This window comes from Zalophus californianus, chromosome X (assembly GCF_009762305.2).
Source record: "Zalophus californianus isolate mZalCal1 chromosome X, mZalCal1.pri.v2, whole genome shotgun sequence".
Classification (NCBI taxonomy): Eukaryota; Metazoa; Chordata; class Mammalia; order Carnivora; family Otariidae; genus Zalophus; species Zalophus californianus.
This window is the reverse complement of record NC_045612.1, coordinates 56,981,559-56,996,573: the sequence shown is the minus strand read 5'-3', so window position 1 is coordinate 56,996,573 and position 15,015 is coordinate 56,981,559. Positions and strand designations below refer to the sequence as shown.

The 15,015-nt window shown below is 35.8% G+C and overlaps 1 protein-coding gene across 1 annotated transcript in view; it reads left to right on the top strand.

Moving 5' to 3' along the window:
- DACH2 (dachshund family transcription factor 2) overlaps window positions 1–15,015 on the top strand; it is a 927,084-nt gene that overhangs the window by 805,278 nt on the left and 106,791 nt on the right. The window contains exon 7 of the mRNA XM_027608947.1: window positions 853–988. Within this exon, the coding sequence (XP_027464748.1) occupies window positions 853–988 (136 nt within the window). The remainder of the gene's footprint in view (window positions 1–852; window positions 989–15,015) is intronic.

Sequence of the window (15,015 nt, the reverse complement as noted above, 5' to 3'; positions counted from 1 at the left end):
TTGGTTCTTCTAGTGATTGAATTAATTGAATGATTGTCAGATTTATTCATCAAGTTGTGATGTATAAACATAGTGAATAATTTCAGAGTTTTATAGCAATATTCATAATCACAAAAGTCTTGAGAACTATAACAGTTACTGTAGAGGTATGTAAAATAAATGTTTTATTTTTATTCAAATTCATTATTTAAAACTATAAAAATCTAAATAATACTAAGCAATTGATATTGACAGGTTTTAGTGTTAGTTTGGAAAACCTATCATTGTGTCCTGTGACTACCAAACCATTTTGCTGGCAGAATTCAACATAAATTCTTAAGTTCTGATAGAGTGCATGTATATTGTTTCCGTAGTTTCCATAATTTTTATTTGTGCAAAAAGACTCAATATGTACCAGATGCCACTATTTGTGAGTTTTATTCCTAGGTTCTTAAGTTTTTACTTTTGGAAGATCTTCTTAGAGAGTAGGATCACCCTCCAGGCTTTGGCATATACTTTATATAAATTTAAGAGTTTACAATAATAGTAATCTTCACTGCATACCTATGTTCATAATTCTTCATGAATTTTCTAGGAAAGTAAATGGAAACTAACCTTTCTTGAACCTCTAACATATATCCAGCATGGCACTGAGCCCTTTCACGTTCTCTTATTTAGCCCTCATAATATCCCATTAATTTTACAAGAACAAAAAATATGTATTTGTCTAAAGATACACGTTTAAGATAAAGTATCATGAACATGCATGCTTTTGGGATAACTGAGAGGTCAACATTTCAAATATTATGGACTCAACCAACATGAAAAACTTGGTGAACAGATGGCATTTCCTGTTGTGTTTCCTTGTGTCAGGAAAGGATCCCAGAGAGTCCTTCTCCTGTTCCCTCTCTGGAAGAGAATCATCATCCTGGGAGTCAGACTTCCTCCCACCCCAGCAGCAGTGTGTCCAGCTCTCCCTCTCAGATGGATCACCATTCAGAGAGGATGGGTAAGTATCTCATCTAAAACAAAAAATTAAAAGATATCCTTTTGGGAATTTCTTCATTAGTCAATAGAAAGGGGAGAGCTGGGGGGGTTGATGCCTCCTTAATAAAAATAACTTTTTGAAGTGGTCACTTTTTTAGTGTTGAAGCAATATGAACAACAAAATGAAACTTAAAGTGTTAGAAATTTCCTCTCTGAAAGGGCCTTCATTTACTGTGTCACTGGATTCCATGGGAACAATATGATGGGATTTTTGTAGACTATTATGTTGGTTCAACATATTGATATTTAACAGATCACATGATACAATACACTTGTTACATTCACAGCATCTTTGAATAATGAAAGATAAAATATCTTTTAAACAGTTGATCTTTTAAGAGTGATTAAAAAGTGAATCAAGATATAATTTGCTACAATCTCAATAATTTGGATCAAAAATATTTAACATATTTTTCCCTTTGTTTATTTTTTATTATCTCAGAAGCCTTACATCATAGACACTATTCCAGAAATACTATAATGGTATTGTCAGTGATGTGGCATATTGGAGACTTGAATCTAGCCATAGTTCTGGCACTGAATAGCTATGAGACCTTGGGTATGTCACTTAAACATCATGAGTTTCTTTACCTAATATATGGAAATAATTACTGCCATGCCTAATGCACTGGATTTTTGTGAGGTCAAATGAAATAATATGTGGAAAAACACTTCAGAAGTTTAAAGTGCTAAGGAAATGTGAGGGATAAGCACTCTTATTTTCTGTGTGGCTTTACCTTGATTGTTTATCATCCCTTGCTGTCTGATTTTACTTAGGTACACAGATGTTACCAAGTGCATTCAGTCGTAACAAATTCTCATTTAGTATATAATAATTATGAACTAAATGAAATAGGTAAAATATTTATTAATCTTTTGTATCTATACAATCCAATTTCTTAAATATACAGTTCCTTTAGGAAAAATGATTTCTGTTCCTCTTTTAGTCTTACTCTATAAAGATGTTCTTTATATGAACTCTAAGTTTTTATACAGCATAATAGTGATTGCTTTAAGCCTCTCCAAAATAATGTTTTTTTTTTTTTTTTTTTTGTGGGTAGGAGAGGAATTTGAGGGATTAGCAGAGGTGTTAATTTCTGAATTTGTGCTGAGGAAGGATGAAGATTATTTCTCCCTTCTGGAAATTCATCCAAGTCTCATTTAGCCTGTCAATATTATATATTGTTTGTGGCTCATAGTAAGCGCAATGAGTCTCAAATCTGGTACCCCATTATAATCAATCATGGAACATTTACAGATCTGAATGCCCAGGTTACATCATCAGAGTCTGATTTACCTCGTCTGGAATAGAGCCTGGCAGCACTGCTTTGTTTTGATTTTCAGTGTCTCCTCATGATATTCTAATGTGCAACCAGAGTTAAGAACCACTGAGCTAGAACGTGAGGTTAGTGGCCCTAAGGGAGTAAGTTAAATTCCTGGAAAAGGTGATGGGTCTTCTAGCTTTACTTTATCACAGCTTTTGGGACACAGACTACCTGGTTGTTACAACTGTGTGCAACTGATTTAAGGGAGTCTGAGCAAGAAAAGCAGATAGAGCCAGATACCATTAATGAATCAAGAAACCAAAACACACATTATTCTGTCAGGATAATCTTTGTATTAATGAGGGGTGGGGGAGAGGGAAAAGGGAGAGAGAGAATTATTTGAGGGCTGGCTAAGAGCAAAACACATAGGGAAATATACTATGTGATAGATATATTGTAAGGGAATAGTATCTTACACTTAGAAATAAAATCAAATATTTCTAAAACAATATAATATTCTAAAAAATATATTAACCACATAAAACATTTCTAATTCCACTGGCAGTAATTAGGCTGTCTATGCACATTCCCAGGTGTCCAAGCATGATTGTGAGATTGTCTATAAACAAAAAAAGAAAAAAAAGTTTGAGGATTTTTGGTTTAAAGTGACCATATTTTATTTATAGAGCAATAAAATGTTTTTGTTATTTTATTTTATTTTATTTTATTATTATTATGTTATGTTAATCACCATACATTACATCATTAGTTTTTGATATAGTGTTCCATGATTCATTGTTTGCATATAACACCCAGTGCTCCATACAGAACGTGCCCTCTTTAACACCCATCAGACTAACCCATCCACCCACCCCCCTCCCCTAGAGAACCCTCAGTTTGTTTCTCAGAGTCCATAGTCTCTCATGGTTCATCTCCCCCTCCGATTTCCCCCCTTCATTCTTCCCCTCCTACTATCTTCTTTTTTTTAAAAAAACATATAATGTATTATTTGTTTCAGAGATACAGGTCTGTGAATATAATGTTTTTAAAAAGATTTTATTAATTTATTTGAGAGAGAGAGACAGAGATAGCAAGAGAGAGCATGAGCAGGGAGGAGAGGGAAAGCAGGCTCCCCACTGAGTAGGGAGCTCGACGTGGGGCTCGGCCCCAGGACCCTGGGATCATGACCTGAGCCAAAGGCAGACACTTAACTGACTGAGCCACCCAGGAGCCCCTAGCAATATAATGATTTAAAAAAATATAACAAATGAGAATTAAATGATAAACTATGAAAATTGGCATGCTTTTCCTTTTTCAATATAAATGGTTTGTGAAGAAGCATCTATAATAATTACCAGAAAGTTATACTTTACCTATTAATTTTGATATATGTAATTGTAAAAAAATCTCAATAAAGTGAGTTATCGGTAATGATTTTAAACTCATGAAATTAAGTGATAAATTCTTTCTAGAAACATTTTGGGAACTATATTATTAATTATGCAGGTAAATAGTGAATTTGCATATGAATTTAAAAGAGCAAACATTTAAAATGATTTAAAAATATGTGGGCAATTTTATATGCACTATATATTAATTCCACTTTAAAAATTCACATGACTGAGCAGTTTATTGATTTTTAAATTACATAATCATCAAACCAACACAAATGATTCCACTGTTTCAGATAGAGATATATGCAATTCTTGTTAGTTGTTATTGGAGTAAAATAGTTATTTATATAATACTTTTCTACCTTTCTTTTGGGTGTTTTGCAAGAAAATTACTCATTTTTTTCTTTTATTTATAGCTATGATGCCCAACAATAGAGAGGAACTTACTGTTGATCAGGATAATGGACCAAACATCAAAAAATTCCAAAGGGATAATAAAGGTAAAATGATTTTTGCTTATTTGTTGCACATATAAATATTAGATAGTAACTGAATTAACATGCCAGTGCTGTATCTTGCAACCACATTTCCTAAACAGAATAGATTTATACTGGCTTCAGATAAATTATTTTAGTAGTAAAAAAAAAATACACTTACCTGAAGCTTGTTTATTTAATGTTAATAAATTACATATCAGCCTGAAGTTTTTCTGTGCTTGTGGTTGGAAACTTCACTTTATGCTCTTTCATTATGCCTGATCAGAAACATCTGACATATATATGCACTTTGTTAACTATGTTTAAATGACTCACCATTTGATAGTTACATTTGAAAAACTGAGTTGCTGTAATGGAGAAAAGATATTACCCCAACAATCAAAAGAGATTTTTAAAATATATGCTTATTTGGGCATTTCAAATGAAAGCTTAGGAAGTTACTCCAACCAAGTATTTACCTAGAATATTGATAGCTATGATGTAAATCTAGATTTTGATCCACTGAGGTACATGTATCATCTCTGCCCAGTATATAGTTTTGTTTCTTAGGATATCAGTTTAAAGGTAAGGAGAGTAAGAATTTCAAAGTCATGCTATCTTTTTTTAATTTAATTTAATTTTATTATGTTATGTTAGTCACCATACAATACATCATTAGTTTTTGATGTAGTGATCCATGATTCACTGTTTTCGTATAACACCCAGGGCTCCATGCAGTATGTGCCCTTCTTAATACCCATCACCGGGCTAACCCATCACCCCACCCCCCTCCCTATAAAACTCATAGTTTGTTTCATGGAGTCCATAGTCTCTCATGGTTCATCTCTCCCTCCGATTCCCTCCCCCCTTCATTTTTCCCTTCCTCCTCCTAATGTCCACCATGCTATTCCTTATGTTCCACAAACAAGTGAAACCATATAATAATTGACTTTCTCTGCTTACTTATTTCACTTAGCATAATCTCCTCCAATCCCACCCATGTTGATGTAAAAGTTGGGTATTCATTCTTTCTGATGGCTGAGTAGTATTCCATTGTACATATGAACCACATCTTCTTTATCCATTCGTCTGTTGAAGGGCATCTCGGCTCTTTCCACAGTGTGGCTATTGCAGACATTGCTGCTATGAACATTGGGGTGCATATGGCCCTTCTTTTCACTACATCTGTGTCTTTGAGGTAAATACCCAGGAGTGCAATTGCTGGGTCATAGGGTAGCTCTATTTTTAATTTTTTGAGTAACTTCCACACTGTTTTCAAAAGTGGCTGTACCAACTTGCATTCCCACCAACAGTGGAAGAGGGTTCCCCTTTCTCCGCAAACTCTCCAACATTTGTTGTTTCTTGTCTTGTCCATTTTTACCATTCTAACTGGTATGAGGTGGTATCTCATTGTGGTTTTGATTTGAATTTCCCAGATGGCTAATGATGATGAGCATTTTTTCATGTTTGTTAGTAATTTGTATGTCTTCTTTGGAGAAGTGTCTGTTCATGTCTTCTGAGCATTTTTTTGATCTGATTATTTAGTTTTTGGGTGTTGAATTTGAGAAGTTCTTCATAAATCTTGGAAATCAGCACTTTGTCTGTAGTGTCATTTGCAAATATCTTCTCCCATTCTGTGGGTTGCCTGTTTGTTTTGTTGACTGTTTCCTTTGCTGTGCAGAAGCTTTTAATCTTGATGAAGTCCCAAAAGTTCAATTTTGCTTTTGCTTCACTAGCCTTTGGAGTTATATCTTGAAGAATTTACCATAGCTGATGTCGAAGAGGTTACTGCCTATGTTCTCCTCTAGGATTTTGATGGATTCCTGTCTCACATTGAGGTCTTTCATCCACTTTGAGTTTATCTTTGTGTATGGTGTTAGAGAATGTTCGAGTTTCATTCTTTTGTATATAGCTGTCCAATGTTTCCAGCAGCATTTATTGAAGAGACTGTCTTTTTTCCATTGCATATTTTTTTCCTGCTTTGTTGAAGATTATGTGACCATAGAGTTGAGGGTCCATATCTGGGCTCTCTATTCTGTTCCATTGGTCTATATGTCTCTTTTTGTGCCAGTACCATGCTGTCTTGGTGATCATTGCTTTGGATTATTGCTTGAAATCAGGCAACATGATGCCCCCAGCTTTGTTTTTCCTTTTCAACATTTCCTTGGCGATTTGGGGTCTTTTCTGATTCCATACAAGTTTTTGGATTGCTTGTTCTAGCACTTTGAAAAATGTCACTGAAATTTTGATCAGGATAGCCTTGAAGGTATAGATTTCTCTGGGTAGCATAGACATTCTAACAATGTTTATTCTTCTAATCCATGAGCATGGAATGTTTTTCCATCTTTTTGTGTCTTCTACAATTTCTTTCATGAGTGCTCTGTAGTTCCTAGAGTATAGATCCTTTACCTCTTTGGTTAGGTTTATTGTGAGGTATCTTATGTTTTTGGGTGCTATTGTAAATGGAATCAATTCTCTAATTTCTCTTTCTACAGTTGCGTTGTTAGTGTATAAGAAAGCAACTGATTTCTGTGCATTGATTTTTGTATCCTGTCACATTACTGAATTGCTGTATGAGTTCTAGTAATTTGGGGGTGGAGTCTTTGGGTTTTCTACATAAAGTATCCTGTCTTCTGCGAAGAGAGAGAGTGACTTCCTCCTTACCAATTTGAATACTTTATTTCTTTCTGTTGTCTGACTGCTGTGGCTAAGACTTCTAGTACTATGTTGAACAATAGTGGTGAGAGTGGGCATCCTTGACATTTTCCTGATCTTAAGGGAAAAGCTCTCATCTTTTCCCCATTGAGGACGCTATTCACTGTGGGTTTTTCACAGATGGGTTTTATGAACTTGAGGAATGTTCCCTCTAACTCTATACTCTGAAGAGTTTTAATCAGGAAAGGATGTTGTATGTTGTCAAATGCTATTTCTGCATCAATTGAGAGGACCATATGGTTCTTCTCTCTCCTCTTATTAATGTGTTCTCTCACATTGATTGATTTGTGAATGTTGAACCACCCTTGCATCCCAGGGATAAATCCCACTTGGTTGTTGTGGATGATTCTTTTAATGTATTGTTGGATCCTATTAGCTAAGATTTTGTTGAGCATTTTGGAATCCATATTCATCAGGGATATCAGTCTGAAATTATCCTTTTTGATGGGCTCTTTGCCTGGTTTAGGGATCAAGGTCATGCTGGCCTCATAGAATGAGTCTGGAAGCTTTCCTTCCATCTCTATATTTTGAAACAGCTTCAGGAAAATAAATATCATTTCTTCTTTGAATGTTTGGTAGAGTTCCCCAGGGAATCCATCAGGCCGTGGACTCTTGTTTTTTGGGAGGTTTTGGATCACTGCTTCAATGTCGTTACTGGTTATTGGCCTATTCAAGTTGTTGGTTTCTTCCTGTTTCAGTCTTGGCAGTTTATAGGTTTCCCAGAAAGCATCCATTTCTTCCATGTTGCTTAATTTATTGGCATAGAGTTGTTAATAATAATTTCTAATAATTGTTTCTATTTCTTTGGTGTTAGTTGTGATCTCTCCCCATTCATTCATAATTTTATCGATTTGGGTCCTTTCTGTTTTTTTTTTTTTTTTTGGATAAGTCTGGCCAGTGGTTTATTGATCTTATTAATGCTTCCAAAGAACCAAATTCTAGTTTGTTGATCTGATCTACTGTGTTTCTGGTTTCTAATTCATTGGTCTCTACTCTAATCTTAATTATTTCTCTTCTAAAGCATGGCTTAGGCATCATTTGTTGCTTTTTCTCTAGTTCTTTAAGGTGTAAAGTTAGTTGGTGAATTCAGGATTTTTCTTTTCTTTTCTTTTTTTTTTTTTTGGTGAGGCTTGGATAGCTATGTGTTTCCCCCTTAGGACTGCCTTTGCGGTATCCCATAGATTTTGGACTGATGTGTTTTCATTCTCATTGGTGTCCGTGAATTGTTTAAGTTCTTCTTTGATTTCCTGGTTGACCCAAACATTCTTGAGCAGAGTGGTCTTTAGCTTCCAAGTGTTTGAATTTCTGCCAAAGTTTTTCTTATGATTGAGTTCCAGTTTTAAAGCATTGTGGTCTGAGAGTATGCAGGTAATAATCTCAATCTTTTGGTATCAGTTGAGACCTGATTTGTGACCCAGTATGTGGTCTATTCTGGAGAAAGTTCCATGTGCACTCGAGAAGAATGAGTATTCTGTTGTTTTAAGGTGTAATGTTCTGTATATATCTATGAGGTCCATTTGGACCAGTGTGTCATTCAAAGTTCTTGTTTCTTTGTTGATTTTCTGCTTAGATGATCTGTCTATTGCTGAGAGTGGAGTATTGAGGTCTCCTACACTTAACTTATTTTTATCAATATGACTCTTTATTTTGGTTAACAGTTGGCTTATGTAGATGGCTGCTCCCATGTTGGGGGCATAGATATTTACAATTGTTAGATCTTCTTTTTGGATAGACCCCTAAGAATGATATAGTGTCCTTCTGTGTTTCTAACTACAGTATTTAGCTTAAAATCTAATTTGTATGATATAAGAATTGTTACCTCAGCTTTCTTTTGATGTCCCTTGGCATGGAAGATGGACCTCCATCACTTCACTTTCAGTCTGCATGTATCTTTAGGTTCAAAATGATTCTCTTTTAGACAGCATATGGTTGGGTCTTATCTTTTTATCCAATCTGCCACCCTGTGCCATTTTATGGGAGCATTTAGGCCATTCATGTTGAGAGTGATTATTGAGAGATATGAACTTATTGTCATCTTGTTGCCTGTGAAGTCCTTGTTTTTATAGATTGTCTCTCTAAATTTCTGTTCTATATCACTCTTGGGGTCTTTCTCCTTTTATAGAATCCCCCTTAACATTTGTTTCAGGGCCGGCTTAGTGGTCACATATTTTTTCATTTTGTGCTGGTCTTGGAAGCTCTGTATCTCTCCATCCATTCTACATGACAGCCTTGCTAGATAAAGTATTCTTGGCTGCATATTCTTCTCGTTTAGTACCCTGAATATGTCTTCCCAGGCCTTTCTGGCTTGCCAGGTCTCTACAGATAGGTCTGACGTTATTGTGATGTTCTTCCCTCTTTACATAAGGAATCTCTTCCCCCTAACTTCCCTTAAGATGGTTTCCTTGCTTCTAAGATTTGTGAGTTTTATCATTACATGCTGGGGCATTGGCGTGTTTTCCTTGATCTTGGGAGGGGGTCCTCTGCCTCTAAGACACGAATGTTTCTTTCTTTCCCCAGATTAGGGAAGTTCTCAGCTATGATTTGCTCAAATATATCTTCTAGTCCTCTCTCTCTCTTCACCCACTCAGGGATCCCAATATTTTGACGTTGGAATGTTTCATGGTGTCACTTATTTCTCTGATTTTCTTTTCATGGATTTTAAGTTGTTTCTTCTGGCCTCCTCTTTATCCTTCTTTTCTATCAGTTGGTCTTCTAGATCACTAGTTCATTCTGCCTCGTTTACCCCAGCTGTTAGATTATCTAGATTAGATTGGATTTCATTGATAGAATTTTTAAATTCTGCCAGTTCAACTTTCATTTCTGTCCTTAGAAACTCTATAGTGCCATTAATCAATTTCTCCTTTCTAGCTATTGTCTTCACAACTGCTACCCTGAATTCCATTTCCGACCTCTTGGTTATATCTGTATCCATTTGTAAATCTGGCAGATGTCACAGTCTCTGATTCTTTCCTATTTTGGGGGTTCCTCCTCCCAGTCATTCTGTTAAGGGGTGTTTGAGGGAATGTACAGAGTCCAAATTATTGACCATAACCCAAGCAAGGTGCACCTGTTTTATAGGGACCTTAGGGTTGCTGGCCTCTTGTTCTCCCAGCCTGTCTTCTGGGAAAGTGGCCTGCTGCACTGTTACTCAGGCAACCCTGTTTGGGCAGAGTTGCCCTGCCCCCTGTGGGGGCAGGATGGGATCAGTGAAAACTGGTTATGGGGGCTTTTTTTCTCTGGTGGCTTTCCACGTCTCTTCCTAGTGTCAGAGTAGAGGAGATCATTTCCAACCCTCTGCCTCAGAACAGAGAGATCACAGTCTGTTCTTCAGTGAACTCTCCAAGCCACACTATCTCTATTTCTGTCTATGCTGCTAAAAACTGCAGTGTCCTGGGTTGTGCACCCCTCAGCAGTACTCCCAATCTTCACTTCCAGGTGAGGGGATGTCTTTGCCCTTTGTTCTCCTAAAACCACCAGCCACCCCCTGTTCACATGGGCGGCCCCCCTGCTCCAGGTTTCAGTCCAGAGGGGTTGCCCTAAAGGTCTTTCCCCACTGGTACTGGTCTGCAAGTCTGTGCCCTGTCCCCATCTCGGGAGGCCATCGCTCACCAGCAGTGCAGGATTCCAATGGCTGGGCTCCCTCACTCTTCCTTTTATCTTAAGTTATGTGCCCTTGGAATTACATCTCCTCACTTCATACTTCGAAACCAACTGCCTGCGATATTCTGTTTGTAGAGATCCAGATCTATCTTCTTACATATCAGGCTGATTTCATGGGTGTTCAGAGTGGTCTGGTGGATATCCAGCTCAGTTCCAGGGACTGGTTGGAATAGGGTCCCCTACTCATCTGCCATCTTTTCTTCTTCAAAGTCATGCTATCTTGATATGAAAACTGAGTACAATTTTGTTTAAAAAGCTAAAAGTAAGAGAAAAAGAAAACATATTGGCATATACTATAAGCTATATATTATGTCTGTCATTGTGAATTAAACAGTAACTTTAAGCTAAAGAGCATAAGCTAACACATAATTTATCAGTTCACCAAATGGTTTGTTTGCACTTCAGTATAAGGTGTATTTTTCTATCTCTATTAAAGTTACACATAATATATAGAAAAAAGACTCCAGGAACTGAAGAGTTAATGGAGAAATTTATTTTTCTTCTCTAGACTGAACTTGCTTCCTAATTACATAGATGAGCATTTTAGTTAGAATGTGGAATAATGTATGATTTTAATTTCATTGATCCATGGTTGGTTTCCTTGCCATATGTTTAGTCATTTCTTATCCAAATGCTGAAAGGCTATACCCTCTGGGGCTTCAAGATGTAAATGATTGATTTCAGAATACTTGCCAGAATGGAAGAATCCAGTTTTAGTATATTAGAATACCCAAGCTCTTATACAGGTAATGGAATTCTAGTTAAAGATGCAATTTCATTCTTAACCCAGCAAAATTTGTTCCTGAGACCTCTTTACCACCAAGTCATGATTATTTGGAGGACAGTGTGGTAGTAAAATAACTTTTCTAGGAAAATCTCAAGCTGTACATGGTACATGTGATTCTATCAGAAATGCAAAACCCATTAGTTAAAATGGCATTTAGGGCTGGCCTGTGTGCTACAGTGCTCAAATGCACACTACTGTGTCTTATGAAAAATAAACTCGAGCGCTAGTACAGATGTACAGTAACTTATTTTCATAAAATACACAGTAGTATGTACAGGAATTTCTGAATCATTTGCTGTGGAATGGCAGTTTTACTCATTACAATCAAATACGTTGGTCAGACATTCTGATAAGGACATTAATAGTTAGGAGTGGCATATTAAACTGCACCCAGGTTATAGTGGAAAGCTTTCTTTTAAATGAGATTTTTGGGGCGCCTGGGTGGCTCAGTTGATTAAGCGACTGCCTTCAGCTCAGGTCATGATCCTGGAGTCCCGGGATCGAGTCCCACATCGGGCTCCCTGCTCAGCAGGGGTCTGTTTCTCCTTCTGATCCTCTTCCCTCTGACCCTCTTCCCTCTCGTGCTCTCTATCTCTCATTCTCTCTCTCTCAAATAAATAAATAAAATCTTTTAAAATAAATAAATAAATAAATGAGATTTTTGGTGTCAAACTCTACCGGTTATATATGTGATACTAAGATAAAATATATTTTCTTCAAAAGATTTGAGTTATTAAAAGAAAATGAAGTTAAAGTAGAAGTCTCAACATTATTAAATTTGACAAGAAAGCAGTTTATACAACTGTGGCAAACATATGTTTTCACATCTGCTTTGAGTAATATCATCATGATTTAAAAAATGATTTATAATTCTGGAAATTCTAAAATACCACTTTGCTATTATGTGGAAATTTCAGAAAAATGAAGAAATACCATTAGAGAAAGCTTCATGTAACCCACCTCTTGCTGTACCTTGTAAAACTGGGTGACAGTGCAATACATGTCTCTATAATTTACATTTCCCCTTGAATTTTCATATGTAGACATTTCCATCTCTGTATAGTCTGGGCTTTCCTGGAAATGATGTCCATTTAGAGTGTGTCCAAAATGACTTACCAAAATTGGTATTTTAGTTTTGACTCAAGTATTTTGACTAAACTGACTGATCAGTTAAGAAAAACCTTTAATTTTATTTTTTTCACAGACTTTGTCAAACAAATTGAGCAAATCAAGTGTATGTTATAACATTCTGTTACACGGCTTTTAACAGTCAGTTCTGGAATTCTTTAGAGCAGTTGTGACTATTCACTGTAGTTTAAACCATGTGGAAGCAAAAGCACAAAGCAAGATCATGTTCCCATGGCAGCCCAAGCCACTAGCAGGAATGGAGGTCTTTGATATTTTGCATTTTGTATTGAATTTATTTATTGATAACTTCACATGTGCAAGAAGTACTGATGATCAAGTCTAGAATTCTATAGAAACAGTGGAAAAATAAATTTATCATCTAGCTCAAGATCTGAGTCCACTGGATCATTACATTTTAAAATCAGTCCACAGGCTACAGATTAGAAGCTAATAATTTTAACTTCCTTTGATCATAAGAATCTAAAGTATATTTCATCTAGGATAAAAGTATTAGCATGTTTGTTTTTATGCAAATGGACTAATTTCAGTTTAGAGCAGGATTTGGGCTAAATATTGACACTATAATATTTTAAATGTTCTCTATTCAATCAAATGTTTTTCTCTTTTCATTACTGAGACAATGTTAGATACTACACTAAAACTTTCAGACCAAGTGGCACTATTTAGGTGTTGAGAAATGAATATTGACTCTTTCTAAAATAGAAAATATATTTTCTGAATATCATATTATCTTGAATAAGAGAGACAAATGTATTGAGCCAACTAAAATACAAACATCATTACAAATAAACTTTGTGATGAAGCTAAAATACATAAAGGAAGGTGGAATATATAGTTTCACGCATTTTATGTGATTTTTTTCAGTGATCCTAAATAGAAATGAGAGGATAAAAGGACTTATCTCACTGGAAATTTTCTTAGCAAGAATTTTGCCTTGGTTAAACCTCATTGGCTATGATACTTGCACTACACAAAGTTTGGAAATTTTCTTTGAATTAACTTCATTTAATTTTTTTTATTTAGAAACAATTGTAGATTGACAATAAGTTTCAAAAAGAATACAGAAAGATCTTGTGTTTCCTTCAAATATTTCTCCCAATAGCAATATCTTACATAATTATAACATGAAAGTCAGAAAATTTACATTGCTATAACCACATACTTTATTCATATTTCACCAGTTTTACCTACAATCATTGGTGTGTATGTCTGTGTGTGTATCTTTCTATGGAATTATACCACATGTATAGATTTGTGTAACCACCACCACAAATCTATACATGTTCCATCACCACAGAGTTCTCTCCTGCTATTCCCTTATTGTCTATCCCTACCCCATGATCCTTAACTTCTGAGAACCACTAATCTGTTTTCTGTCTCTATAATTCCATCATTCTAAAATGTTCTAAAAATGGAATCATACATTATATGACTTTTTGAGATTAGCTTGTATTTCACTCAGCATAATTCTCTTAATATTCATCCAAAGTGTTGCACGTGTCAATAATTTTTCCATTTTGTTGCTGAGTAGTTGTGTAACCATTCATCCATTGTAGGATATCTTGTTTCCAATTTTTCCATGTTATTAATAAGGCTCCTATGAACATTTATGTATAAGTGTTTTTGTAATATAACTTTCATTTCTCTGGGACAAATGCCCAAAAGTGCAATTGCTGGGTCACATAGTAAGTGTATATAGATTACAACAAACTGCCAAATTGTCATTCAGAGTAGCTGGGCCATATTTATACTCCCAACAGCAATATATGAGTGTTCCAAGTTTTCCACATCCTTGCCAGCATTTTGTGTTGTCCTTTTTTTGTTTTTTAAAGTTAGCTGTTCTCATAGGTGTGTGTATTGATATCATTGTGATTTTAATTTGCATTTCTCTAATGACTAGTGATATTGAGCCCCTTTGTCTGTATATCCTTTTTGTTGAAACATCTCGTCATGTCTTATCCCCATTTTCTAACTGGGTTTCTTGTTTTCATATTGCTGAAATTTGAGAGTTCTTTTTTTTCTTACATATTTTTTTTATGTTATGTTAATCACCCTGTATCACATCACAAGTTTTTGATGTACTGTTCCATGATTCATTGTTTGTGTATAACACCCAATGCTCCATTCAGTACGTGCCTTCTTTAAGGCTAACCCATCCCCCCATCCCCCTCACCCCCCTCCCCTCTAGAACCTTCAGTTTGTTTCTCAGAGTCCATAGTCTCTCATGGTTTGTCTCCCCCTCCAATTTCCCCCCGTTTATTTTTCCCTTCCTGCTATCTTTTTTTTTTAACATATAATGTATTATTTGTTTCAGAGGTACAGGTCTGTGATTCAACAGTCTTACACAATTCACAGCACTCACCATAGCACATACCCTCCCCAATGTCTATCACCCAGCCACCTGATCCCTCCCACCCCCCCACTCCAGCAACCCTCAATTTGTTTCCTGAGATTAAGAATTCCTCATATCAGTGAGATCATATGATACATGTTTGTCTCTGATTTACTTATTTTTCTCAGCATAATACCCTCCAGTTACATCT